The sequence below is a fragment of the Melanostigma gelatinosum genome, assembly GCF_949748355.1.
Source record: "Melanostigma gelatinosum genome assembly, chromosome: 5".
In the NCBI taxonomy this organism is placed as follows: Eukaryota; Metazoa; Chordata; class Actinopteri; order Perciformes; family Zoarcidae; genus Melanostigma; species Melanostigma gelatinosum.
Window position 1 is genome coordinate 10206678 of NC_136638.1, and position 23847 is coordinate 10230524.

The 23847-nt window shown below is 45.8% G+C and overlaps 2 protein-coding genes across 3 annotated transcripts; both read right to left on the reverse strand.

The window, feature by feature from the left end:
* Positions 1 to 1341: 1341 nt before the first annotated feature.
* On the reverse strand, positions 1342 to 15817 carry rps6kal (ribosomal protein S6 kinase a, like). 2 transcript variants are annotated; one of them, XM_079268108.1, is made up of 22 exons: positions 15546 to 15817; positions 12900 to 12959; positions 12693 to 12809; positions 12499 to 12580; positions 12292 to 12372; positions 11880 to 11959; positions 11059 to 11165; positions 10145 to 10182; positions 9741 to 9883; positions 9585 to 9655; positions 9386 to 9474; positions 9087 to 9151; positions 8546 to 8648; positions 8244 to 8368; positions 7621 to 7743; positions 7015 to 7104; positions 6762 to 6920; positions 6484 to 6645; positions 6232 to 6308; positions 5882 to 5999; positions 5365 to 5505; positions 1342 to 2566 (listed from the first exon to the last, which is right to left on the reverse strand). In XM_079268108.1, exons 1-22 carry the CDS (start codon positions 15570 to 15572, stop codon positions 2441 to 2443), a joined length of 2184 nt encoding a protein of 727 aa, XP_079124234.1. In that variant the 5' UTR covers positions 15573 to 15817; the 3' UTR covers positions 1342 to 2440. The 2 variants fall into 2 exon arrangements, with proteins under 2 accessions (XP_079124234.1, XP_079124235.1); XM_079268109.1 differs by lacking the exons at positions 12499 to 12580; positions 12693 to 12809; positions 12900 to 12959; positions 15546 to 15817 and having other exon boundaries at positions 11059 to 11175; positions 12292 to 12368.
* Positions 15818 to 17610: 1793 nt separating this feature from the next.
* On the reverse strand, positions 17611 to 23635 carry hdx (highly divergent homeobox). The gene is made up of 11 exons (XM_079269163.1): positions 23536 to 23635; positions 22000 to 22161; positions 21473 to 21619; positions 20096 to 21262; positions 19954 to 20010; positions 19652 to 19798; positions 18859 to 19057; positions 18690 to 18769; positions 18394 to 18495; positions 18174 to 18296; positions 17611 to 18069 (listed from the first exon to the last, which is right to left on the reverse strand). Exons 2-11 carry the CDS (start codon positions 22063 to 22065, stop codon positions 17821 to 17823), a joined length of 2337 nt encoding a protein of 778 aa, XP_079125289.1. The 5' UTR covers positions 22066 to 22161; positions 23536 to 23635; the 3' UTR covers positions 17611 to 17820.
* Between the last annotated feature and the right edge of the window lie 212 nt (positions 23636 to 23847).

Sequence of the window (23847 nt, forward strand, 5' to 3'; positions counted from 1 at the left end):
GCTGGATGTGTGAATAGTTAGCTGTTTGCTAACACGTTCAACATATGACCTTAATAAAGGGATAATATGATAATGACGTGTTTACATCTTGTTCCACTTCCCTTAATGTATCATTGTTTCCAGATGTCCGTCTGTTACATCTCCGCAGCCAGCCCAACACAGATCGTATTCTTACAAAGGACGAGATGAAATCTGAAGCATGAAACGCCCTCATCTCATTCAATACACCCACTAACTGCTTCTGGAGGAGTAGCTGATGGTGGCTAATGTTAGCAAACCAGTGGAATTTAATTCAGTACAAATTCAAGGTACTTGAGTATTTCCATTTCATGCAACTTTATACTTCTACTGCATTATATCTCAAAGGCAAATATTGTACTTGTTGCGCCACATTTATCTTTAGTTACTTTGTTTCACACCTTTCCTGTCCAGTGAAAACTATGCATCAATTCTGATATTAAAATATGACTCACTTCCATATTTGTTTAGAAAATTGTCTTGACTATTTAAGCTAAATAAAATCTTCATAAAGCCTCTTGGATCAGATGGAAAATGCATCTCAGCAAAGCTGAAAACTCATGAAAAGTTTTTAGATATTTGTTGTTTCTCACAGGACGACGACTCAGCAAAACATACAGGAGGATTTTACAGAATATGATGCATTGTTGTAGATTAAACTACCCAACAGTATATAAAGGATGCAACTTAGACATTAATATTCACCCAGAAACATTATATATATATATATATATATATATATATATATATATATATATATATATATATATATATATATATATATATATATATATATATTTATATATATATATATATATATATATAAATAACAGTAAAACACTGACGGGGAACATTTTACTGCACACCTTTTGATGCTTTTAAGTATTTAGCTGATACTACTTTCATACTGTTACTGGAGTAAAAGGGTTCGAATGCAGAACTTTTACTTCAGTTGTATTTTCAGAATCGGAATACTTCATCACTGTGTGTAACTCACATCACTGAGTCGGTCTTCTCTACTTGTGTTAAACTAAGCTTCAGCATGTCGCAGATGAACGTCTCAATTGTTTTATCAAAAAAGGTAGAAGAAGAAGAGAACACACCCAAACATTTATGGCAATCAATGCATCATCCTGTCATTTCCAATTGTGAACACTGTTCAGCAAAAGTTGACACACTCTTGCCGTTATATATCGATTATTGGCTCCGTTCTTAAGAGTTTTTTTAAATGTCTCGCGAGTGGCCCGACGTCTGCAACGGAACAAACCAGCTCAGGCCCGGGTGCATGTCAATAATGATCTTTAATGTCAATATGTACAGAACTTGAAAGAAAAATAGAATCTTAAAAATCAAATGAAATAAATACAATATCATACAATTTCCACAATGTCTTTTTGAAGAGATATCCATGGAATCTTTTTTGTTTTCTTTTTAATTCAGCCTCTCTGGTTCGACGGGGTGCATCCCGTCCCGCCCAGAGAAATCCCTACAGCTCCCCCACATGCTCCTCATCGCCATCATATATATTTATTTATATTTTGCAAACTAGAATTTCTGTTATTGTTACATCGTTCCACCTTCAGACTGTAGACGTTAACATTTGCAGCTTTTCTTTTGATACGCTGCGAGCATCACACAGTAACACGAGTCAGACGGCGAACTGAAAGGAAAAGAAACACGCGTTCCGTCCACACATGCGTTCATGGGACAAAAGTGCTGGCGGACGATTTTGATCCCGAGGAGACTTTCTAATCCGCCACAAGCAGAATCATATTTTTGTCATTATTTTTAAGAGAGGAAACAGTCTTCTGATGTCCCTCAGTCAATATGGTCCTGCCAGCACTCACGCACACACACAAACCATTAACTGCACTTTGAAGGAAAGAACTTTAAGACGGCGACAGACGACAAGGGAAGGAGACAGAACCGAGGAGGACAGCGGAGCGCAGATGAAGAGCGGAGTGAGGGAGTATAGGCCACAGTTTACCAAAAGCAGCTCGGAATCAGCCAATCACAGTGAAGGAGCACATCAGCTGGTGTGTTTCTTCCCCACGCGAGGAAGGGAGAATGAAAGGCGAGGAGGGCAAGTGCATATGAAAGCTGTGGAAATAAATACAAGTCTGTCTCCCCAGCAGTAACAGATATGCGAGTCTCCCCTCTTCCTCCTCAGCTGACTTCTTCACTATGCAACCTCGTCCAGTGCGAGTGTGCATGTGTGTGTGTGTGTGTGTGTGTGTACATGTCGGGTGCGCCAAATAAATAGATTTTAAAAAGGGAGACAGTATGTCTGACTGGCCAGGACTTCGGTCTCTGTGTGTTTGTTTGCGTATGACAGTCCGACAGAGTGAGGTCAAAACTGGAGGGCGAGCGATATGTATGTGTGTGTGTGTGTGTGTGTGTGTGTGTGTGTGTGTGTGTGTGTCTACATGTCAGTTGAGGTGAGTTTCTTCATGCTGCGTCTCTGGGCTAGACTGGACGCCGCCACGGGCTCCAACACCGGCTGACTCGTCTTCTGGCTCAGTGCTGAATAGGTTGCAGCCATGGCTCCCTGGAAAACAACAACATAAACACGCGTTTTTTTTAAACTTTGAAATAGATTCAACAATCCGGCTTTGACACTGTTGGTACCACCTGTGCTGCCGTGGTGTGAGTTTGCATTCTTACATTCTGGTGCAGGTCAGGAGATCGGGTTAGGGTTAGGTAGGGCTGGGCGATAAATCGATTTAATCGATTAATTCGAATGTGTGCTTTAAGGCGATGTGTTTTATTGAAAATCGAGAAAATCGCCCCCACCCTTCCCCCCCGTTGGGTTCCCGTAGTTGAGTGCGCGCGCATTGTTTACAAACGAAAACAATGGCGGCCAGCAGTGAAGCTCTCGTTCTTAAGAGAGGGAAGAATGTGTCTTCGGTGGTCTGGAAATGGTTCGGGTTCGTGTCATCTGACACAGAACAAACAGCCTCAAACAGAGGCATGCCGCCGAGTGGGAGAAGTGTTGAGCGGGAGCACAAGCGACGCTGTCTTCCTGGCAAAAAATATTTAGAAAAAACATGCACTACTGTTTAATACTGTTGGTTATGTTGTGAATGCACTTGATTTTGTTTACATGCACTTATTTACTGTGCAAAATATGTTATGTTGATGTTAGATCAGATGTTGCACTTTTGAAAATGTGAATGTTAAAGGGTCACATACATTTTATTTCATGCTGTGTTTGTATCAGTGTATTCAGTTAGAAAAGCTTACTGTAAAAAGTTACATTTGCACAGTTGTTTACAATGGAAGGCTACTATTTAATGCCATTTAATGTTATGTTTAATTTAATTTTATATTTAAATGATTCAGGGAAACAAAAGAGTGACCAAATACTTTTTGTATACTACAGGCACCTTTCTACAATGTTCAGGTTTTGTTTGCACTTTATTTTTATCAACCTACGAGGGAAAATCATCACAAAATAAAATAAAAAATTGTTTTCAACAGCTTCTGTCATCTGCAAAAATTTGTGGGGGAAAAAATCGATTTAAATCGTGAATCGGATTTTTTGTAAAAAAATCGGAGATTTTTTTTTTAGGCCATATCGCCCAGCCCTAGGGTTAGGTAATGAGTTTGTGATGCTCGTTTCAACAGGATACCATAGACTAAATAAGAAGTGGACGTAGCGGATGTCAGCCGTTGGTTTGTGGCTCGTCGTTTTGAAGCCTTGAGTTTGGCATTTTGGCCATCGCCATCTTGGCTACGAGTACAACCAAGCGCTGAATCTTAAGGCAACCAAAATGTAATAGCTGCCTTTCATGAACTGAAAACTCACTGTGAAAGGGTTAAAGTTGTAACACCATGGTAGCGACCTGTCAACAAGGCAGCCCCGCCCTCAAACATCCCCTGCTTGATGGTCTGTTTGACTCTAAATGGGCCATAGTTTACTAAATGACCATCACGCTGTATAGAAGAAGACTTGAAACTAGAGATTGAAACCATGTTCACAATGTTTACTGAGGTAATAAATCAGAGAAGTAGGTTTCTCATAGACTTCTATACAATCAAACTTCTTTTGCAACCAGAGGAGTCGCCCCCTGATGGCCACTAGAAATAATGCAAGCTTAAATGCACCTCCGCATTGGCTTAACTTTTTAAAAGCGGAGGTTGCCGCCTCAACGAGAGAAGCAGAGCCATTCTTCCTTCTTGCTGACTCAACGTTGTACTGCACTGCATTTGTTTATCTCGTACCACCCACTTATCCAGAGATGAATCAGACACGCATCGTCATCTGAAAATGTGCAGCACTTGGACCAAACACTGGGCTTCTAACATCTGTAGGTTCACCTTAAAAACCCAGCTACAGTGACTCATGCTCGTGCAACCACAACTCCCTCGGGTACACACATCAGTGTGCCTCTACAGTTGATAAGAGAAGAGTCTGTGACATCCAGTCTGACAGAGAAGATGCCAAATTGAGAATTCAAGGACGGGACTTGTTCACGCCAACAAAGAGACTTGCAGTTACGCAAATAACCCGGGAGGATGGCTGCGGTGTGCAGCGAGGCCTTTCAATACAAACTATTTATCAGACCTTGAATCACATGCGCGAGAGAGGAGCAGAGCAAAAAATTGATCTGTGACAGCAGTGGGATTCATGAGTAAGAGCAGGATGACGAGTCCACAGTCCGCAACAGCAAAATTCACAAAATTGTGCACGGCCTCATGGAGAGAAGGACGACCTGCTCTGTTGTGCTGTTTTTACTGTGGAAAGTTTCTGATCGCTTCCAGGTCACGATTTGTGATGAATGCTTATGTTTTGATGTTGGAAGTTCCTTTTCTTACTCGTCCCATCATTCCTAAACTTGGTGTCGATGTTGGAGTGCAAAAAATAAAAAAAATTTAAAAAAAGGCTTCACCGTTTTTGAGAAGTGAACAAAGAAACGTCCTTTTTTTTGGTTATCAGTCGCCTAGCAACAGTGCTCTCACGACTCAAATCACTTGAGCCCCAAACACGTCGTGTCAAAAACACGACCTGATGAGTTCTGTTTGAAGGAAGACTCAGACCCGGAGGGGTGGCAAGATGAGATAGAGGGACGTCTGCTCTGTTGGATGAGGGATTAGTAATAGATGAGGAGTGCACGAATCCCTTTATACGTCAAGGGTGTGACGTCATGAAGCAGAGTTCAGACCCTCTTTCTGCTGATGTGGTTCCATGTTTAGGAACACTGAGTGAAGTGCCATTTACCCATCAGGCCAACAGATCTTTGAGATACCACTAGCCTTTAAGTTTGTTTATTGGGAGGATATATATATATATATATATATATATATATATATATATATATATATATATATATGGTATGGGCCCACCTTGACGAGATGCGGTGCGTCATGGCGTGTGAGCTGGAAATGTGGAAGCGTGTCTCTGCAGGTGATCCAGGAATGCTTCAGGACCTGCTCTGCTGTGTATCGCTGGTGAGGGTCCACATGGAGCATGTGGGACAGCAGGTCCTGGAACGCACAGAGAACATCCAGTCTTAGAAAGTACACGTGGGACCAAAACAGTGAGATTGATCGATAAACTCGCAATACGTCTCAGCTCATTTAAAAGCGAATAAGAAAAAGATGCTGTCTTTGATGTGGACTCGTCTGTTTCACAACAGCGCTTTGAGTCATGATTTATCACTCCGCACAGTCACAGAGTGAATCCAAATAGGATCAAATCTACATAGAACAGCCAAATTAGGGTTTGGTAGCACATTCCCACTGAGCAGAGTGCTTTACAGACATGAGAGGAAATAAAATCATTGATACGAGACTTTAATATGCTTTAAAGTCACCGTGCCGATGCCAATCGGCTTCAGAGACACACCACCTCATCGTGTACCTTTGAGGTGTCCGACACCGTATCCCAGTTTCCACCGGTCAAAGAGAACTTCCCGGATCCTATCCGGAGGAGAATCTCCTCCGGCGTGTCGTTGGGCCCGTTAGCAAACGGCGTGTACCTGACGGGAGGTTCAACAACAACAAGCCGTAAGGAAACTGCAGCTTTGTGGGGATTAAACAACAGCATGACTACGACTATTTGAAATTGTGGTGACATTTGCAACTAAAAAAATAAATACATTTGAAAGAAATAACATTCACAGCACAAGCAAAGCCATTAAACTGGTTAAAGAATTGGACACGTCACTCTTCATCATTCCCTCCCACATTAAGACAGATGATCAGTCTTACCCTGCCAGCATGGTGTACAGTAGAACTCCAAGACTCCATATATCACAGGCTGCATCATAACCTTGCCGCATTAGTACCTGGAGCGACCCAAACAAAGAAAGGCAAACCTTTAGGGACTCGTATTGACAACGTCTTTGAAGCTGCTCCCCCCTCACACTCCATACCCTCTCATCTATACAGCCTCTCTGTCTGGTATCACGTCTTGTATTCCCTCTAGCATTTGCTCGCTCTTCGCTTCCGTCGTTTTCTCACCTCTGGCGCCACAAAGTTGGCGGTGTAACAGGGGGTGAGGAGCAGGCCGTTGCCCCCCCGAAGCTGCTTGGCAAATCCAAAGTCACAGATCCGGATGGAGTCGGGGTTTCCCGAGTCATCCATGTACAGGATGTTACTGGGCTTCAGGTCTCGGTGCACCACCTGGGAAAAAGGGGAGGAGAGGGAAACCGTTAAGAGGAGCAGATTCTCACTTGTGCTCTCGTGTGTGTGTGTGTGTGTGTGTGTGTGTGTGTGTGCACACGGACGCGTCCGCTCACCCCTTGGCAGTGGAGGTAGTCAACAGTCTTGGTGATGGTGTAGAGCACAGCACTGGCCTCTCTCTCAGAGAAAAACTTCTGCCTGAGGATCTTGTCCAGCAGCTCCCCTCCCTTCATCAGCTCCGTCACCAGGTAGACATACCTGCCCTCGTCATACACCTGACACACACACACACACACACACACAGTCAGTACGGTGGCAAACTAAAAACTGTTGGATCGTGAAACGCTCGCACGCGAAGGTTCTACTGACGTCTTTCAGAGTGATGATGTTGGGATGCTGTCCGTATCGCATCAGGATCTCGATCTCTTCAGAGGGGTCCCTCTTACTTTTGTCTATAATCTGAGACACATGGAAACAATAACGATACGAGCAGTTAGTCAAATTAGAGCGCCTACCGGCTGAAGAGCAATCTAAAGTAGCTGAGATAACAGCAACGAGGCTTTAGCTTTGCTGCCCTCTGCTGCTGTGATGGCAACACTAACCACAACAGGCACACTTAATCCATTTTCAGCAATTTCAGACAGTCTCGAGGAAAAGTGGAGTTTAGTTCCTTTTTTATCTCAATAAAAACATACACAGGTACTCAAGAGGTGCTGACCATGAGAGGAAACGGACACAGCCTCGATGCAACTATTGATACGGAACATGACTCGTAACGCATCGGTGGCCCGAGGGTCAGAGGAGCAGGACTCTTCCTGAACGGTCACCAGTTTAATTCTGGAGGAGCAGGTTGAAACGAGGACTTAAACCGACAACTGCTCATGCGAGGCTGCTCAGTGGCCAACCACAGTGTGATTTCATCAGGTAACTCTCAGGAGTAACTGTGGATTAGAAAAGAAGGAAGAAGCTCACTACCTTCACAGCATAGTCCATGGCAGAGACTCGGTGTACACAGCGTTTACAGATGGAGTAGGAGCCGACCCCTATGTCCTCCTGCAGCTCGTAAAGATCGGAGAACTTGGTCGAGCCCCCGTGCATCTGGAGGGAACAAGACTTGAACCGTTACACGATACATTCTTTAAACATCCGAATAAATGAACCATAAACGTGGCGCCGTGTGCTCCTCCGCGGCGTTCGCTTCAACTCTCCGGTTCACGAATATATGCCAGAGTGGAACTTGTAGCAGTGACGTTATTACGCATTCGGCAGTCAAACTGTCGTCGCATATTTAACCACCGCTGTTGTGTTCGGCTCTCTGTTCACACATCACGTGGGAGGACAACAAGTGTGAGCGTGTAGCGCTGCAGTGGAACCATGACATAGAGTTTCATCTCTGCCATCACGTCCTTAATCCAGACCCTGCTTTGACTTCATCGTACAGAAATCCACATTTAACTTTGCAGTGAACATTGTGAGCGAAGGCAGCCGGCAGAGGAGAGAAATGAAGCTTGTTCGCACCTCGAGAAGAGTTAAGCGTGCGACAGAGTTACACTACAAATGCTAAAGTGCAGCGACTGGGCGTCACACAAAAGCCTCACCTGAACTATCGGGAGTATGCTGAGCAGCGGGGAGCTCTTGTTCTCATCCATCGGGTTTAGAGCAACAAAACTGAAGCCTTTGAAGAGCTGGTGGGCGTTAGCACTGGGAGGGATACCTGGGGAGTCTGGATGTGCAAAAGACAGTTCAGAATATACGCACACACACACACACACACACACACACACACTCAAATTTGGAGCTATTTCATGTAGTCAGTGCTCAGTTGCAGTTTCCATGGCTGCAGGAGTTGCTGGTGCGTTTAAGCTGAGAAGTGTGTGTGTGTGTGTAGGTGTGAATTTACCTTTAGGCGTTTTAGCGGTGAACTCTGGGTCGAAGCAGAACGTGTCATCTGGTTTACCTGCCGCAGGCTTGAACGGGGGCTGGAGCTCTCTCCTGTACAGTGTCTGCAGGTGATCCAATCGCACCAACACACACACACACGCAGAAAACACACATATGACTTGTTAGAAATGAAACCCCACCACAGGCTGTTTTGCCAAGGAGACCCCTTCCCAGATTAACCCGCTCCCATCCCTCTCTATACAGCCCGGTCCAGCCAATAGCATCCTGCAGGCTCTTAAACACTCACGCAGCGCTATTAGCGCACACACAGTGAGAACTGGCCCTCTGCCCACACACACACACACACACACACACTCACACATCCCCCCCCCCCCACACACACACACACACACACGCTGGCGTGGCCAAGACTGATGGCCAAAACTCACCAAGCCAACCGTTTGTTAGGTGTGAAGCCTCAACAGAAGCTGGAGAGTTACGTGTGTGTGTGTGTGTGTGTGTGTGTGTGTGTGTGTGTGCGTGTGTGTGTGTGTGCTCACATTCCAGTCGATGGTGGAAAAGAAAGCGTGGCGTTTGATCTCCTCCACTCCGTCGGGCCCGGCCCCTAAAGACACAGATCGCTGTGGTTCAGTTAACCTGGCAGGGCAGTTTTTATTGTTTGCAAAGGATCAACAACACGTTCACACGTTTTTTTCTTTTCTTCCTCTCAGCGTGTGATTTAAGCGGGTGCCAAAATGCTCACAAGCTCAAGCGAGTGGCGCAATGTGAGGAGCGACACACACACACACGGTATTTGAATTAGTTTCACCGGGTCTACGCACTCACTGGTGCACCTTACCTAGCCTGTTAGTAGGGTTACGCTTAAACAGCATTCTCAGCAAACTCTGGGCTTCCAAACTCAGGAACTGGGGCATTCCCAACTTCGCTCTGGAGGGGGCAGAGAGGAGCAGAGAGCGGTGGATATGGACACAACGATGAGCTACGGGGAGATCATTTCTTGCTAAACTTTCTCAATCACGCAGCGCCCAGCGACTCACTTGAGGATCATGTTCATGGTCTCATTTCGGTCTTTCCCTTGGAACGGTAACGTCCCGGTGAGCATCTCAAACTGCAATGAAAGAAAAAGGAACATCATAAACAGTTTTTTTTTTTTTAAACCAGTCAATATTAATGAAAGCAGCCCGTTTCCGTACCATAAGCACTCCCAGAGACCACCAGTCGGCGCTCTGTGTGTGTCCTCTCCTGTTGACCACCTCAGGGGCCATATACTCCACCGTACCACAGAAGGAATACGCCTTCTTATCAGCATCGACTGACTCTTTACTCAAGCCAAAGTCTGCGCGACAGCAAAGCAAAAATGGTGAGACACACAGCCGACCGGACGGCCACATCCAGTCTTTACAGCGTGCAGAGCTTTGATTCTTTTAGGTGTTGGCAAAAAAATAGCTGCTGAGGAAAGTCAGGACAAAAATAGAGTCGTGAATCTATTCTCAGTAAAGACACATTTCACATGAAACAGTGTAATTACAGACTAATAACTAGATTAGACTTCAATAAATAACTTCTTACATTTAGGTATTTTGAGTGAGAAGCATACCTGTTAACTTTATGTGTCCAGCTTCATCAAGTAAGATGCTGAAAGACAAGAAACAGGTTTCCCGTGGAGGTGAGCTTCAACCAGCATTACAACATGTTTTACAGTCATCTCGTGCCTGAAACATCACTTGGAAGTGTTGGGAAATCTTTCTCTTATGTTCTTAAGCTCTGGGGGTTTGAAATGGACTGCTAGTGGTGAGGAACAACAGGTTGGAGGACTCCCGATTAAAGCCACACTGTACACATCCGGTCACAGATTGTGAAACTACTCAGGGAAGTCAGCAACGTGTGAGTTGGTATACGAGTCAGTGTGACAATAGATGTTTAGTGACGTTATGGGGAGGGTACAGGAAACCACTGCAACACATTTAATTCATTAGCGCATATGATTGTTATTATCTGTAAGTGATGAAAAACAAATGTCACTAATTGTCACTTTTTCCCTCACTATATCTGGTATGAAATCCGTTAAACGCCCTCTGCTGCGTCTGTGTTTTTATGCATGCAGCATATGGGTCATATTTACATTCTGTTGTAGCATAATTTCCTCTTTATGACACGAGAGAATCATTTTGCTTTTCGGTCTTTGACAACTGCACAGTTCAGCCACTATTTCATTATAGTAAATACGGACAAAGAGGAAGTAAAAATGGAGCGGGATTGATGAGATTGATGGTTAAAAAAACTAAAATAGAAACATTTGAAATGTTCTGTGCTAATCACAGTAATGTCTGACAAATGTATGAACTTTCTGAAATTGGCAGGGGACGATGGACAGTTTACATGTTCAAGGCAAAAACCCGTGGTTTTGTATTTATATCTACAGTAAGTTGGACGACGACAGTGGGGGGGGGGGGGGGGGGGGGGTTGGAGTGTGAGGGGGTCAAAGGTGAAGGCGAAGTCTCGGATTCTTACTTCTCTGGCTTGAGATCTCTGTAAACTATGCCCAGGCTGTGCAGGTGGTCGAGGGCCAGGGCCAGCTCTGCAAGGTAGAATTTCACATCTTCCTCTGTAAACATAACCTGATAAGAACTGGACAAATTTACTCTCTGAACTAAGGAGAGAAGAGATATTCAGCAGCAAAGAAAAAAAAAAAAAAAAGACAACTTCAATATCACGCTTCAGTGGCCACAAACAGAGAAAACAGAGCGTTATTATTGTCACAATATCAACATTTCAAAGAGGTTACACGACTCGGCGAGCTGTTGGTTTGACATTTTGCCGGCAGCTATCGCTTCGGCTCCGAGGCTCGCTTTCAACACAAGGTCTATCTGGAGGACAATCACGCATTGGACGCATTTGATAAGGGCTGATTTGAGCCTCTAACTGACAAACAACAATCTCAAGGCGAAATAAGGTTCCAGGAAAAGCACTCGTGTTTCAATCAAAGTTGCAATCTGAATAAAAAGCAAACAGAGCACACGAGAGACAAATGACTTGGCCGTGGGTATGCTCTTATAAAATGAATACATTTTTTATTTTTGGCATACCAAATTTGCACCTGTTACATTTGTAGCTGTCAGCTTAACAATTCCACGGGGGGGGGGGGGGGGGGTGTTAGAATAACGTTGTGGCGTACCTAGTTCTGATTTTCACAAACATGTTTAAAACATTAGGGATCTCAAAAAAAAGGACAAGACCATTAAATACTAGAATGACAAGGACATGCTGTACTTCTTTGCAGACAGAAACACTTTAAGTACAATGAGATGTTGGGCAACACAACGTCAGCTTACCTCTTTGGATAAGCGAGTGAATACATCCCCTCCCCTGAGAAAGTCCAGTATTAAATACAGTTTCCCTTCTGTCTGAAAGGCTGCGAGACAGAAGGGAGAAAGTCAATTCATGATATTGACAGAATTAAATTATAGATATTAGCCTGATCCTTTCGTTTTTAAATCATTGTTTTTAATTAATGTGTATTGTGGCAATCTTGTCGATTAAACACTAATCTAATATAAACTTAACTAATCAGGACTAATTACTGTTCAATATCTGTGTTACACCTCAAACTACTCTGATAAATGATGTTTCTGACTGGAACATGAAGATGTTACATAAGCAGCTTATCCCGACCTGCACTGGGATGTAATCTGTACGATTTATATGTAAACGCCTGCGCACTATTGTAAAAAGAGTTTCTCTTACCATAGTGCAACTTCACTATGAAGGGATGATTGACTTCCACTAAAATGTCTCTTTCCATCTTAGTGCGAACTCTGTCCCTGACTGTAGAGACAAAGCAGACGGGGGGGGGGGGGGGGGGGGGGCGACAGTGAGGGAGGGAGATTCAGCACTGAGGACACAACGTGGGTGACTCGGGTGGATTCCGGACCGAAAGCAAAGTTGCTTTACCTTTCAAAGATGCCTTTTTTAGCACTTTCATTGCATATAACTGACCAGCATCTGGACCCAACAGCTTCCTGACAAGAAACACCTGAGGGGAAAAAAGGGGGGGGGGGGGGGGGGGAGAAATTGAGAAAGATACAAAAACACCAGTGCGACCGCACCGATGGAAAACATTTGATTTGTGGGCTCTGTTTCCTCACCTTGCCGAAAGAGCCCTGGCCGAGGACTTTGAGCAGTTCAAACTGAGATGGGTCGGCTTTCTCGCAGCCCTCTTTCACATGGTGGGTGATGGGAATCTCCTCGTATGTCTCTTCATCCTACACAAAAACAGCATCGGTATGAGACCGCCGCAAGCGCTGCAGGTCTGTCGCCCCGCCTTTACGCTCCCCGAGACCATCGCTACTTACACAGTGTGAGAAAGACTCTCCCTCCTCCATGGGCTCGTCCATGATCTCATGTCCGTTGACCTGCGGCGAAAGCAAAAGATCTCATCAGAGTCGGCAACAGCGAGCACCTTCCACGAAGCTTGCTCATCCTTGTTGTTTCAGCTGAGCAGGGCTGTGAGTGCAGCTGCCTTGCTCGCCCACATGTATGACGGAGGACTCAACAGATGAAATCCATGAGTCACATGCAATAACAGCGCACTTTCACTTTTGCAACTCGCGCTCTTATTTTGTTGTCAAACAGTATGGAGTGCATACCCTGAGCCCATCCAGCGCTCATCCTGTCCATATAAAGCCCCTTATTATTAGCATTCTAGCTTAATCCCCAGCCAGGGCAAAAAACAACATGTCTGACTGGCTCTGAGAGTCGGGTGTTCGCTGGGGCTGCAGCCAGCATTCAGCCTCTTCAGGACAAACTGGGGTCCAGCTCTTTCAGGGCTTCGTGGGCTGATGGTGGTGGCAACATGCTTGTTACTTTTTTCTTCTACTTTGTTTTTTTTGTTTAAAAGACCACAGTTGGACATTTAGGAGCCTGATTCGTGCCCGTTTCTTTAAATAGACATCCATTGTGATATTGTAAGCAGAGGAATGTCAGATAATCCAGCAACCGCAAGTAAAATCAGACGATTAAACTGACCGCTGTAATGTTAACCAGGTCTGCACATTTCAATTCTGTGCCAAAGCTCTGCATGATGTATTCAGTCCAGTGTGTTTGTGTGTTGAATTCCATCAAGCCTCTGAAGAGGGGGGGGGGGGGGGGGGGGATGAGTCATAGCACTACGCAAGCCCACTCAGTGGGTGGAGCCACACACATACACTCATGTACATCCACAGAACAGAGGCCAGCAAACCACTTTCCAATATATACGCCACTATGGAATGACATCATCCACGTAAACACTCATTTTAAAGATCAGTCACGGTGTACTCTTCAAAAGCAAAGAGATGTCGCGGGGACAGAAATGTCAAGACGTAAGCCTCGGTGCATCTCTGAAGCCAGGGCAGCGCTTGTGTCATAATTCACACATACATTTTCACTCCCACCTTTGGCTGTGGCTCATAGCGCGGCCTACACTTGCAGCACGAGCGGGCAAGCCTTTTTTCAGCAATTTCAAAAGATGCCCGACAGCCACACACAATATCATCTCGCAGTCACCGGTACCAGCACGCAATCCTTTGATTGCACATCAACTTCAAAATCAGAACTGATAAGAAGTGATTTAAACAATCAGCATGACCACCAGCCCAGCATAAGTGGATACGTGTATTGTTTACTGTGTTTACTGTTATCTTGGCAGCTCTCAAACCATGATTAAAGTGCTTACCGGTACTTGTGGCGAGAGATGAAAAACTTTTTGAGACACAGTAATATTTTGGGGCACAACAGTTGATGAATTATTCAATATTTCCTTCATGCCACCTACATAAAACGAGCTCGCCAAAAAGATTACAAATGCTGTGGTAGAAGTCTTTCAAACAGAGGAGGAGGAAGAGGAGGGGGGCAGTTTAGCGCAACAAAGAATGGACTAGGTGAAAAATGGATGCGGCAATAGCTTTCTGCTGGCTCTACAAACAGCCACACAGACAGTTTGGACTGCAGGTGTGAAAGACTGCAAAGAATCCCAGAGACGGAGAGGTTTAGGATGTCAGGTTGGCTTCGCTGCACATGAGAAGACACCTCACCGTGGGGCCCGTACAGAAGCGACCTGAACCTTTCCACAGTTATCACAACACATCATTTAGAGAAGTCTTTGAAAGGTATCATTGGTTTCACTAAAAAAAAAAAAAAAGGTCTGAAGGTGATTAGTTAACTCATCTTTAATACAACGGTTTAAGAGTTTCCTGTTGTTATGAACCTGGTGGACAGAATATGAAGCGGTAATGTTTAATCACAGTTTCACTTTGCGAATGCAGCTAATACACGTTAATGTGCCGTCTGCTATGTGTTGACAAATAGCTTTTAAAAAAATGAAATGAGTTTTTACGTAGATTATAAAACGAGTTAAAGCTAACAACCGCATCACTGATTCACTTGTGCTGCTGCCAGCCCTCACTGATCACATTTAACCCCCTTAGTGTTAAACTTTGAATAAATGAAACGTTGCTGAAATGTTCTATATCCGTACCATAGGTACATAGAAATACTTCACCAGCTCTTCATTAACACGACTGGTGGAGGCTGAATACAAAACTTGTCTCCCAAGTTTCAAGCCTGCAAGCTGTCAGCTAGCAGGCTAGCTACATGCTAATGCTACATACGCTAAGCTAGCTAGGAGGCAAACTCCTCTCGGGAAGTGTAAATAACAACAAAAGCTAGGACGAGGTCACGCGCCACACGATTGAGAGCCCGTCACCTGTACGGGACAACGAGCGGTTGCAAAAGCCCGGACGGGCAGCTATCAAACTAATAAACCCGGACGGAGCAACAACAATAAACACCTAACCAGCTGTTAGCATTAGCTAGTGCGTTAGCATGCATCACGGTGCGCTGCATGTCGTGACGCGAATTTAAGCTCTACCCAGCCTAGCAGGGCAAGCTAACTTAACGGGACGGCACAAACCAAAACAATGAAGTAAATGAGTATTCGACGCACGCATTTGTCAACTCACCTCGCTACAAACGCTGTTTACCTCCATCTTGTGCCAGGTTTCCTCTCGAGGTCTAAGGCATCGTAGTCCACCTAGACCCCCGCTCCACGTTGCATGTCTTCCCCTCCGTGGAAGTCCGGCTATTCTGCTTTGATGACCAGATCCAAGCCGTGTGGCAGCAGCAGACCGCTGTCGGGATTGGGATGTGGGGGGGTCGCCGCGGGGGGATAGTTGATGCTGATGACTGGACCACACGCTTGCCGAGAGCACCGCTACCCTGCCATGGATGCGAATATGGCGGCTATCGTGGTACCTGGTCGTCAGTGAATGAGAGTTTATTGACGTATTGATGACGCATTTCAGTTAAGGATTTCCCCCCGTCCAAGGCGAAGCGAGGGATCTGGAGATAGAGAGGACGTGGTGGCGTGGGGGGACTTGATGCTGTGTGACATGCTGTGTGTGAAACACATGCATCCGGGTGATGGACCATTTGCTTGCGACTGAAATAGTCACAAAGGAGTTTAGTTTATGGCTGACGCAGAGTAAAATTAGGGGGCACAACAGACACCTCTTGTGGTGAGCCATAAATCTAAGCCTCCGATCTTAAGGGTGTAAGTTGAATGTTTTTTAAGCCACTGTTCCATAAGCCTGTCCATCCCGAGTCCAAGTTGAAACTAGAAAATGCATTTCCTGCTGAAAATGCGTTGGAATGCTGAAAGCTGAAATTAATTGTGAAGAAATTGCTGAAAATTAAGAAATGGGAGACTATCTGTCTGAAAAATGTTGAAGCCCGAAAGCATTTAAACTGCACTGCTGAAAAACCTTCTCGTTGAAATGTCTAACTATGGTGTCTGTAGCTGAAAGTATGAGGAAGAAGAAGGCTTTGAAAGTTGAAGAAGTATAACAGGATTTGAAGATTTTCTCCATAGAGATCCCATTCAAAAGAAAATTGCAAAAAGCTTAATTCAAAAAGTTTAAAGATTACAAATATGAAAAGTCAAAGCACCCCTCTTCTGAAAGAGCTGAACATTTTGATATTTGAACAATTTCTGTAGCTTAAACAAATTTCAGAAGTAGTGATATTTGTAGTAATAGTAGTAGAAGTTGTAGTTGAAGTAGAAGTATTATTAGCAGTAGAAGTATGAGTGTTTAGAAGAAGTAGTAGCCTAGTATCAGTAGTAGTAGTAATAGCTGTAGTAGTGGTCGTAGTATTTAATATCACAGTAGTAGTAGTAGTAGTAGTAGTAATAGTAATGGCAGTATTTGAAGTAGCAGTAGTAGTAGTACTAGTAGCAGTCGTACTAATAGCTGTAGTAGTATTAGCACTGGTAGTAGCATGAATAGCAGTAGTAGCAGTTGTAGTATAAGTAATAGTAGTAGTGGTAGTAATAGCAGTAGTGGTAGTAATAATATTGATGGTAGCAGTATTAGCAGTAGTAATAGTAGCAAAAGTTGCAAAAGTAGAAGTCGTAGCAGCAGTAGTAGTAGTAATACTAGAAATATTAGCAGCAGTAGTAGTTGACGCAGTATTTGTAAGACCATTCATTATTTCAACAAAAATGTTGGAATGCTTAACAGCATTCCAACAATAAGAGGCTTAAAACTCATCCACTTCCCCTCCAGCTGTCTCACTCTCTCCCCCACCCACAGGCACGAAGTCTTTGTGTGGTGAGGTAATGTAATACACTACACGTCTTTATTTGTTTATGGCCACAACTTCAACTTAAAACGCAATTGTGAATCCAAGTCGGCAACTACTAAAGCGTCTCAAGACAAAGTGCTGGTCTGTTCAAAGTATAATAGATAGGTCTCCATGGGCATATGGTCTTAAAGTTGAACTGGAGCGTCAACAAGCCAGTCATTATTATATTAATCATGGTTGAATTTTATGATTGGAATTTGGACAAATTTCATGGCGGTCTTGTCGTTTGTTGAGTTTAATGACTGCAACTGTAATAAAAAAATCAGCCACGACACTATGTGAACATTATTCATTCTACATCTGCTGAGCTGATACATAAGAAAAGGGAAACACAACAGCCACACGGATAAGTTAGAGGTTGTTTATTGTTCTCTCCGGACCGGTCCAGAGCAAGGCAGATGATATGCAGTAAAAAAGGCATTTGTCAGCCCAACAGTCATAGTGAAGCGTCAATCCACAGGCACTGGGCGTGGAGCATGAGTTTACCAGAGTGTTTGTGTAAATGTGTGTAAAACCGTATAGTCCCAAACCAGCTTCTACGTGGAGTGTGAAAACATCTGTATGAGTCTATGTGAGCGGATGTACATGACATAGTCACTTTTGTTCTGTAGCCGCCTCCTGCAGCTGCTCCTCTGATGCAGAGGGCTGAGTAACTTCAGTCGATGTGTCGTCTTTGTTCACTGGGACCAGCGGGACTTCTTCGTTTGCCGGGGCCGGCGGGCACTCCACCCCGGCCATCGGGGAGCCGTTGTGGTTGGAGCACGCGTCGGCGGGCTGCGTTCCTCTCTCCTCCGTCATGTCCCAGTCCTGGTCTGAAGGCTGAGGTAGACTGGCCACGAGTTCCTAAACACACAAACGACAGCAGGACTCGGGGTGAGGAACGTCTACCGACGGGGGAGGCGCTTCGCTTCACCGCTGTCAGCGCGTGAACATGACGGTGAACGTACCTGCTGTCTCTCCAGGTCATTGCTCCTCACGGCGCTGAGCAGGCTCTTCGTGAAGCTTACGAGCTCGTCGTACTTTTGTTTTTGGTTCTCTAGCTCAATCTCTAGGAACTGCACTTCCTCGTGCTGAAACGTTCAAAGCAAGAGGCAAGAAGTTATTTAAAGTGCTTTTTATTTAGCGTCTCGTATTCAATATCTTCCACCGCCCTGTGTTTGTCTTCACCTTGAATTCCAGCAGGCTCTGCATTTGCTCCAGGTCTGAAGCCACTAAGTCACCATCTTCATCAACTCCATATTCGTCTTCCTCATCAATTACTTCGATCTTCTGTATAAAAAAAAAAGACACAGAGATTAGATCAAGAAGAGAGTCTTGCTCTGGGTTGATGGGAAAATGTGCCAGCTGACGTACGGCTGGTGTAGTTCTGTTGCTACAAACAAATCTATGAACGTATATGTTTGAGTAGCGCCCGTTCCTAAGTGACGAGGCTGTGCTGTAATATCAAAGTAATAACGGCCCACCACATTATTGGCCAGTGGAGCAGCAGTGGACACATCTATCCCGTCTTCTTCGTCTCGATGCTGCGATCCGATCGTGCCGTCTAGAAGCAAGAAGATTGCGCGGATGCTGAGATACACGGTTCATATGCACACTCCGGTGTTTGTGTGTACATTGTGTGAGCGGCCTAACCTTCAGACAGGCAGACCGATCCCTCATCATTCAAGTCATCTCCGAGTTCGGGCGTTCTGAGCCCCACGTCGTCGGGGCTGAGGGCCCTCGGAGATTCGTTTCCTGGGGATGAGGTGGAGAATACAGCGGGCCCACCTTTAGGTGGAGGGATTTCAATACCCATCAGGCGGTACTTCCTCCGCCTGTTACTGATCCACGTCTGCCGGTTGGAATAAGAGGATAGACGGTGAACAAAAAAATGCTGGATTACAATGCAATGATACCAATACGCTTTTCAAAATAAACTGTGATTAATGTGATGGTTAAGTCAGGATAAATAATCTGCACGCAAAATAAATATAGAGCCTCAACTAAATTAATATTAAGCTGTTTAATTATCGCAGTGATTTGAAGATCATCCTGATGGTGGTGTACTGTTTCTCCTTCCTTGCAATAAATATCCCAGTCAGTGAGATGGCAGCGGGTCATGTGTGTGTCAGGACTGAGAGACTATATTTAGGCCATCAGCATTCATACGGTGGCCCTGATATGTAACTGCGTGACTTTTACACAACTTTTGAGCAAGTAAGTGACCTCGAAAAGTTGCTCTTTCCTGTTTTCCTTCAGCTCTCTAAAGTTCAGTCAAATGGTCGTGTTTTCACGAAATGTCATAGACGAGTGGCCGGACGGTGAGAATAAGTCTACAAAACATCTCTCTAGTTTCAAGTACACTGCAGACATTATATGCCAGGACAAGGGGGGGGGGGGCTTATGTTTCTAGATTTCTCTGTATTTGTAAAATACTGTTGGCTACCTTGACTATTTCAGTGTCTACATTGAGTTGGTTGGCTGCAGCGGTGATCTTTTCCCTGCAGACGGAGCCCAGGCTGGTCATGCCTCGGTCCCAGTAGCGCTTCAGTTGGATGAGATCCCCGTCGCTGAACTGGGTCCGATCCTGCAGCTGGAAAAAAACAAAACCTGCTTTTAACTACAGATGTTTCCCGCTGATGGTAAGCAGACTGCGTCAGTGTAAGTGTGTAATAACCATACAGTACACCTGGTACCTTTTTAAATGTATATTTTTTGTGTTTAAAGTGACAAAAACAAAGTACTGACTGTTCTCTTTCTGGAGTTGCTGATAATCCAGGGGCCGGCAGACACACCGAGTGAAGTCTGCACACAGAGACACACACACACACACAGTCAGGTTCAAGTCTTTGGATTCACTTTGAAGGAAAGGGGTTACAACCTGTCCTACCTGTGAGCCGGAGTCCCCTGTGAGTGAGGTCTGTGCTGTGACGGAGTAGCTGCCCTGAACAGTTGTGTTGCCGTGAAGCAGTGCGGGTCTGGGTCTCGCCATAGGCGGCGTGTGGCCTCCCCTCGCCGCAGACACTTCAGCCCCGGTTGGGCTGGTTGACGTCTGCCCCCTGTGGAGGTGTGTCTGGGCGGCCATGTTTGCCAGCTCCTCTTCCCTTTGCCACTCATCTTCTTCATCGCCGGTTTCCATGGCGATGGAGAAGTTCTGACTGGCGTCCCGGGGTCGGGGCACCTCCTGGCTTTTTCGGGTAGACTCATGACTCGAGCGAGGGGGGGAGGCTCTGAGTCTCTCCCCCTCGCTTCCTTCTGACAAGGTGAAGACCTGCTCGATACGAGGTGTGTGTTCGGAGGAGGGACCAGAGCTTTGCACCGGCGTCTTCTGAGGGGCAGGAGGTTGAGGGTTGGAGTGAGGTCTAGGCTGAGGCTGAGTTTGGGGCTGTGAGGAAGAGGACCAAGGGCGGGTTTGCGCTGTACCGTACTGCCTAGTCCAGCTGTGAGGTACTACCCTTGCTCCTGCACTTACCCCTGCCCCCCCGAGGGATAAAGCTCCCTTCCTGACTGCAGTGTAGACTGAAGGCCCTGAGGCAGATGTGAGGGGCGGGAGGTTTTGAGTGAGCGAGACCAGCTTGGAGTGGAGGGGTGAGGAGGCGGAGCTGCTCCTGCTCTGCAGGGCCCGGCTGAACAGAGACGAGGACCTGTGTGCCGAGGGCTCAGAGTCTGACTGAGATGGGGGCGCCGGGGGTCTCGGTCGGGAGCGGGGGACGGAGTTGAGGGAGTAAATCCCGGTCAGTATGACGTCGTTGTTGTTGTTGTTGCTTCCGCTGCTGTGGGGAGAGGAAGAGGAAGGGGAGGAAGATGTCGACGAGAAAGAGGGGAAGGACGAGGATGGGGGGAGGAGGTGTACACGGTTCTGGATGTTCCGCGCCGCAGCCAGGTCAGCGGGAAGCAGCGGCCCTGCCGCCAGGCCGTGATTGGTCAGCGGACCTCCGGCTAACGAGTGATTGGAGAGTAATCCCCCAGCGAGTCCGTGACTGGAGAAGGAATGAGACATGCCTCCGTTCTGCTCCACCTTGGAGGCCAGCTTACGTCTTTTGTTGCCAACCCATGTCTGCGGGGGAAGAAGAGCAATCAGCTCAGTAATGTTACTTCACATAACGTTCTGGATAATAATTTATGACTGCATTAGATGAAGAACTCAGAGGGAAGAGACTCGCAGTCTCAATTACCGCCCCCCCCCCCGCCCACAAACCATAGGGCAGAGTTGTGCTTCCCTTTTGCTCATTCACACAAACACACAAGCACATTTCAAAGGGCCTACCCGGACCACGCTGAAGTCCAGCTTGGCCTCCTGAGCACACTGCAGTATTAGCTGGAAGCAGGCCTTGCTCTGATTGGTCATCCCGTTATCATAATAACGCTCCAGGATCCTCTGCTGTTCAGTCGTAAACACCGACCGCAGGTTCATCTGAGAGACAATGACAGAGATAAAGAACTCACGGGCAGATTGTGGTTGATGATGAGGTCAAAGAGATAAAGCATTTAGTGCGAATTTACAACTTCAGGACACTCGGGCAATATCCTCTCTTTGGTTTATGGGACATAATGTGAATGTTTTTGCAGCCAATTTAATTCTAAATATCGCACCATTTTCTCATATTAAACACTAATTTAGCAAATGCATCAACTATTACATAGTTCTACCCCCATGACAATGCCACAGTCTCAAGATTACAACTGCAGCAGCGGTCCCTGTGCTTTGCTCTTCATTTGTCATGATTTCAAGCCATGTTTTCTTTGTCTTTTATTTTCCAGCTCACATTGGAATACAACTCTGGAGATACTCACAGTCTGCAGGCCGCGCCTCTGTGCCCATGCATCCATTCTGCCACTGGAGGGGAACGGGGCAGCCATGCAGATCACAGCAAAACCTCCATGTTTCTAGACCAGCACAGGTTCGATTGCACTCATCGTGTCTCAGTGAACCTGGCACACCGCTGGGTAATGTGGCTGAGGAGAAAGCAACGCAGAGAACGCGATGCTTAAAGAGTGTAAATAAAAAAAATTGAAAGAAGAGTATGACAGAGTAATGACAACTCTATCCGTGAGTATGCTTCTGTCGCCTTTCAATAACAACAAAAGACTAGTTTTCTTTCCGGGTAGTCGAGATGTGCACGGATCAGTTTCATCAAACGGTAGACGACCAGTCAACACTTTGCCATGTGATATATTACAACATGTTGAAGAAAAGTTACAGCAAGCATTGTGAAGCTGTTAAATACACAACGCGCTGTCTGTCAAAGTATAATAGGCTGTTGATGCTACACAGTGGCTTGTCACAGCTGTGACAAGCCACTGTGTAGCATCAACAGCACGATCAATCACGCTAATAGCCGATGTTGTCCCCAGCAAAACGTTGATCTATTCATCAACTGAAAACCATTTGAATGCATAAGCTATGGAGTTACAATTATGCACGTATTTATTGCAAGTTATGGCTGACCTTATGGCAAAAAAAAACTACACTTGATCATGTACCATAAGCATGCTCAGGTTAAACAAAATCCAGCTACAGATGTACTTTTATAAAGTAATCTAACGAACATAATCTAGTTTTAGTTAAACCTTAAAAATAAAAAACAATTGGTGACAGTCGACTTCACAGCTAGCTGTCTTTTCAATGTGCCACACTCACAGAACTGTTATTGAGATCAGATCCGGTGGGACGAGTTTCAATGCGTGTGTTGTGTCTCACTGAGCGAGAGAGGGAGAGGGAGAGAGAGAGGGAGGAAACAGCCTACACAGTCACCTCAGAAACACTCGCACTGCTCCGTTTGGAACAGAGGTTTTTCTGAGGAAGACAGAAATATGTCACATACGGGAATGTTGTGCGACCAATAAGCGTCCAGCGGGTTTATTCTGGCAGGCTGACTGCGCATGGCCACAGCCAATATGGAAACATTACGGAGAGAGAATTAGCGAACACATTGTGGGCACGACAGCTTAGCACACCGCCGAGGCGACAGCCCGGGGACTCAGTCACCCAATATTCCGCACAGGAGGCGCATGCCATAACTTTTACGACCGCGAGCCAGACGGTAAACAAACCGGGGGTAAGCGCCGCATCAGCACAATGGCCACTTCAGAACAGCTCGCGCTAGCTTGCAGGCCCGAGCGGCCATATCTGAGCCAGCCAAACGCTATGCTAGCATTAGCATTAGCTCTCCCCCCGTGGATAGCTGCAGCTAAACTTTTCCTTCAAATCTATGAATTCCCCTGGCACGGTCGCTCGCGCTGACCCCTGGCTTCGGGCGGACACGAACGAAAACAAGTCGGGGGTTTTTTTCCCCCAAAAGCGAAAAGTGAAGTCACTCTCCCACTTACCATATTTGATGTCAAAATCAGACGAGCGCTCCAATTCAGCAGATTTCTCCACCAGTCCCCTTTGCTAGACAATGAAATCAGAACGTCCGATCATCAATTCTAATCATGATTGTGACGTGTTCGCAGACATGAGCCAATGGGAGCTCAAGATCATCGCTGTGACATTCGGAAAGGGCTGAAAACTGAGCGCCGTGGTCCCGCCCACCATTGACTTTGTTCAGTGGGCTGCTGGAGGAGGAGGAGGTCACAGACATGGAAGCAGACGAAACTTTGGATAGGGAACGGGGTCTGTGTCCTCATCAGCATGTCAAA

Coding starts and splice junctions, on each gene's coding strand:
- rps6kal (XM_079268108.1), bottom strand. CDS start 15,572: ATGGAGGTAAACAGCGTTTGTAGCGAG. Junction 12,810..12,899: donor GAGAGTCTTTCTCACACTGT/GTAAGTAGCGAT, acceptor GTTTTTGTGTAG/GATGAAGAGACATACGAGGA. Junction 6,921..7,014: donor ACATCATCACTCTGAAAGAC/GTCAGTAGAACC, acceptor TGTGTGTGTCAG/GTGTATGACGAGGGCAGGTA.
- hdx (XM_079269163.1), bottom strand. CDS start 22,065: ATGGCTGCCCCGTTCCCCTCCAGTGGCAGAATGGATGCATGGGCACAG. Junction 18,496..18,689: donor CTCCACTGGCCAATAATGTG/GTGGGCCGTTAT, acceptor TTTTTTATACAG/AAGATCGAAGTAATTGATGA. Junction 18,070..18,173: donor ATGACCTGGAGAGACAGCAG/GTACGTTCACCG, acceptor TTGTGTGTTTAG/GAACTCGTGGCCAGTCTACC.